The 3,059-nt window shown below is 46.7% G+C and overlaps 1 protein-coding gene across 1 annotated transcript; it reads right to left on the bottom strand.

The window, feature by feature from the left end:
* Positions 1-1,605: 1,605 nt before the first annotated feature.
* On the bottom strand, positions 1,606-2,841 carry CCR75_008156 (uncharacterized protein; the record flags this gene model as incomplete). Its single annotated transcript, XM_067966210.1, has 1 exon — positions 1,606-2,841. One exon carries the CDS (start codon positions 2,839-2,841, stop codon positions 1,606-1,608), a length of 1,236 nt encoding a protein of 411 aa, XP_067815937.1.
* Positions 2,842-3,059: the final 218 nt, after the last annotated feature.

Below are 3,059 nucleotides of genomic sequence, written 5' to 3'. Positions count from 1 at the left end.
TAACACAGGTCGCTAGAGTGATTGAGTTTAATAGCGGCGCGTAAAGCTGCTGGCTGTTCCTCGGTCCTCTTTGACGAATTTATAATGTAAGTTTGTTTTTTTAAGGGGGGATGTGTAACGGACTAAAGTTGCTAAAATCTTACACAGTTCCCGGTAAGTACACTTGGTGTACTTATAGGGGTGGTCAATTACTTAATTAAAGTAATTAGACCCCGCACTCGGGTCTGGTTCACATTTGTAAATCAACCATTGTGTATGTGATGCACGTGGGTGCATTCACATTAGGAGGGATGACGGCTAGCGTCATCCGTTACGCGAGGTATTTAGAAAAATACGCTCGCAATACATAGTAAGTGTTATCTATAGAGATGACATTTTCTATAGATAACACTTAATGTATTGCTTGATTTGTAAAACAAGGTATTTATATTAATGCGATTAAATATAAATCAGTAAGTGCGCACGAGGAGCCGGATTACCGCTCCCGTGACGATACTTACCTACAGTACTTAGTTGGGTGAGGTCGCTAACGTGTCGATCACAACTACCCCACTGCACGCAAGAGAAGCTGGTCAAACCGCTTCCTCGCTATGCTAGGGTGTGTGTCTAAGTAGAGCGTGGCCGCATTACGACGTGCCCGCCTACACCAAGTACCTAACTCGGTTACTTGTCGGATTCCTGCGCAATCCCGCAAGAACCTTAACTCTGAAGGGCAATCCGTTTTCCTAGGTTTCTGTGAAGGCCTTACACCATGGCCCTCATATTGGTATTCTCCATGGTGTTTGCAGCCGAACAGCACGCTCTTCATTGGTTTATTCTCCCCCTTCCCAAACCTTTCTGACCGGATCGTACAGACATCGTTTTTCGGTTTTAGCGTGAGCCTCAAGGGCTTCTTTTGCTGTTGCAATTGACGGGTACGTGTTTTCGGCCGTAGGAGCAAGAGGCATGGCAAAATAAGTTTATACGACAGGTGCGGGCTCAGATTTCTTAACCTTGCTAAGGAAATAAAATTTTCAACTTCTGCTACAATTTTGTATGTTATGTTTGTGACCGTGTCGTCGAATTCCCATAATCCATACTATTAAATTAAATGAACCCCTGAACTTTGGTGGGGATAATGAAAACTCCGGTCGGGACAACGTACAAAATTGTCACAGTACTGCGAATATTTAACAATATTATTTGTAAAGATAATATTCTTCTTTGCTATCCTCTTGTAGGTAATAATAAGTATGACCCCGTTCTTGGTTTCGATGTCAAAGCAAAATTAACGTTAGAAACGTTGTGCTTGTGAATCCTCACGACAAACATTGAAAATGACGGCTTTACTTTTTTCCTTGATTTTCCCATTTTTCGTTTCCAAGCTTTATGGCTAGTCGTAATCTGAACACGCAAAGAACGTCTCTATACGATCTCCTCGTCGTGTTTCTCAATCAAAATGTATTTAATGCGGCGGGAGAACCTTCACGGCACCGTCGATTCGTACCGATCCAATCCACGGTTTGGAAAGAGATTTTCGTTGTGATCAAGAGTCAGACAAGAATAAACTTAAAATTTGATAAAAGTATTTGATAAATGTATTTGTGTATCGAATGGAACATCAATCTAAGTCGACTGGAGCATGTCGAGAGCCACACACTGTGCCGACAACGACTTGGCTTCTAGTAAACACGAGAGACAAAAGAGCATCGATTTTTGAAGCACTTCACAGCCAAGTCCCACGCATATTTTCTTTGCGACGCAACATTTGCTACAGAGTACTCGATAGCAAATTTGACACGTGCCACCTCGGTGCATGATCAACGTACTGAATTTGCGCAAACTGCGTTTGCAGTTGGCACAGTGGCTATTCGACGTCATGCGGCCCAAGACACTATTTGTACCTAAGCGCACTTGTCGATCTGCTTTTCGCATCATCCAAGTCAATTTGTGGCCATTGGCACATTCCATATTCGACGCAAGCGCCATGAGTTTCTCGGCGTACGCGGCCGCGGCCAAATTCACCGAAACGTCGCCGTCCATTTCAATAAACGCGCGCGAGAACATCTCGACCATGCGATGGCGCGAACTATTGAGCTTTGTCGTGTTGCCAAAGGTCTGACAGCCCGACATGTGGCCCCGAATGGTATTGGGCAGGCGTGGCAATTTCAAAAAATCGGAAATATCGACGGATTGGCGAATCGCAAAGGCCACGACCTCTCCGTTAGAATCCGTAGTCAACCCCGTCCCCTCAATAAAAACAAAATCCCGGGCTTGCGTAAACCGGCCGTAGGATTGAAGACCCCACTTAAGTCCGAGAAAGAACAAGGGATGGTCGCGACTTGGTGTGGCTAACACCGCCAGCAGCCGTGCGTCCTCGAGTTCCGTCCCGAGATAGGCTTCTCGCATCTTGGCATTTAATTCCGTGTCGGCAAGCATTCCCAAGGCCGCGTCTTCGGCTGTGCCGTCGATAAGGCCCGAGATCACGACCGCAGGCGGACGCGCCGTTTTTTTGGCTTTTCGGAGCTGATGTTCATTATTCGATGCCGTGGTCGTCATGAGATTGGCAATCTTTTCCACAGTCGATCGGTGGGAGCCCGAAGAAGAGGATCGAGAGGTATCGGGTGTGGACTCGGCGGTCCCGTGCAGCGCACGACGAGAACGGTACGCCCGGACGTCGTCCATGGTTGTCACGAGTTTCCATGCCGAGGTGTCCAATTGACGCCCACCCGCTGCAAAAGCGCTTCGTAGTTCTAATGTATTTTGAACGACGGCATCCACCTCGGCTAGCAACGCTTCTTTACGCTCTGGTGTGATTTCAAACGAAGGGAGTTCCACTTGTTTGACGTTAACTTTGGGCATTGAAACGCGGCGTCACTTGCGATTAGTGTGTTAATTCCTGGAATGTCATCACTTTGAGCTCACACTATCGTGACGACGAGCGACAGTATCGTAGCGTATACGAACGACCCAGGTGGTATCGCCAAGCTTAACATCCGGACCTTCAGGGCTCGGTATTACAACAGATGGGGAATCGGTACATCACTTTGACAAGACCAGCTTGTATTGCCTCTATATTT

This window comes from Bremia lactucae, linkage group LG7 (assembly GCF_004359215.1).
Source record: "Bremia lactucae strain SF5 linkage group LG7, whole genome shotgun sequence".
Classification (NCBI taxonomy): domain Eukaryota; phylum Oomycota; class Peronosporomycetes; order Peronosporales; family Peronosporaceae; genus Bremia; species Bremia lactucae.
The sequence above is the reverse complement of the archived record's forward strand: the minus strand, read 5'-3'. Positions and strand labels throughout refer to the sequence as shown.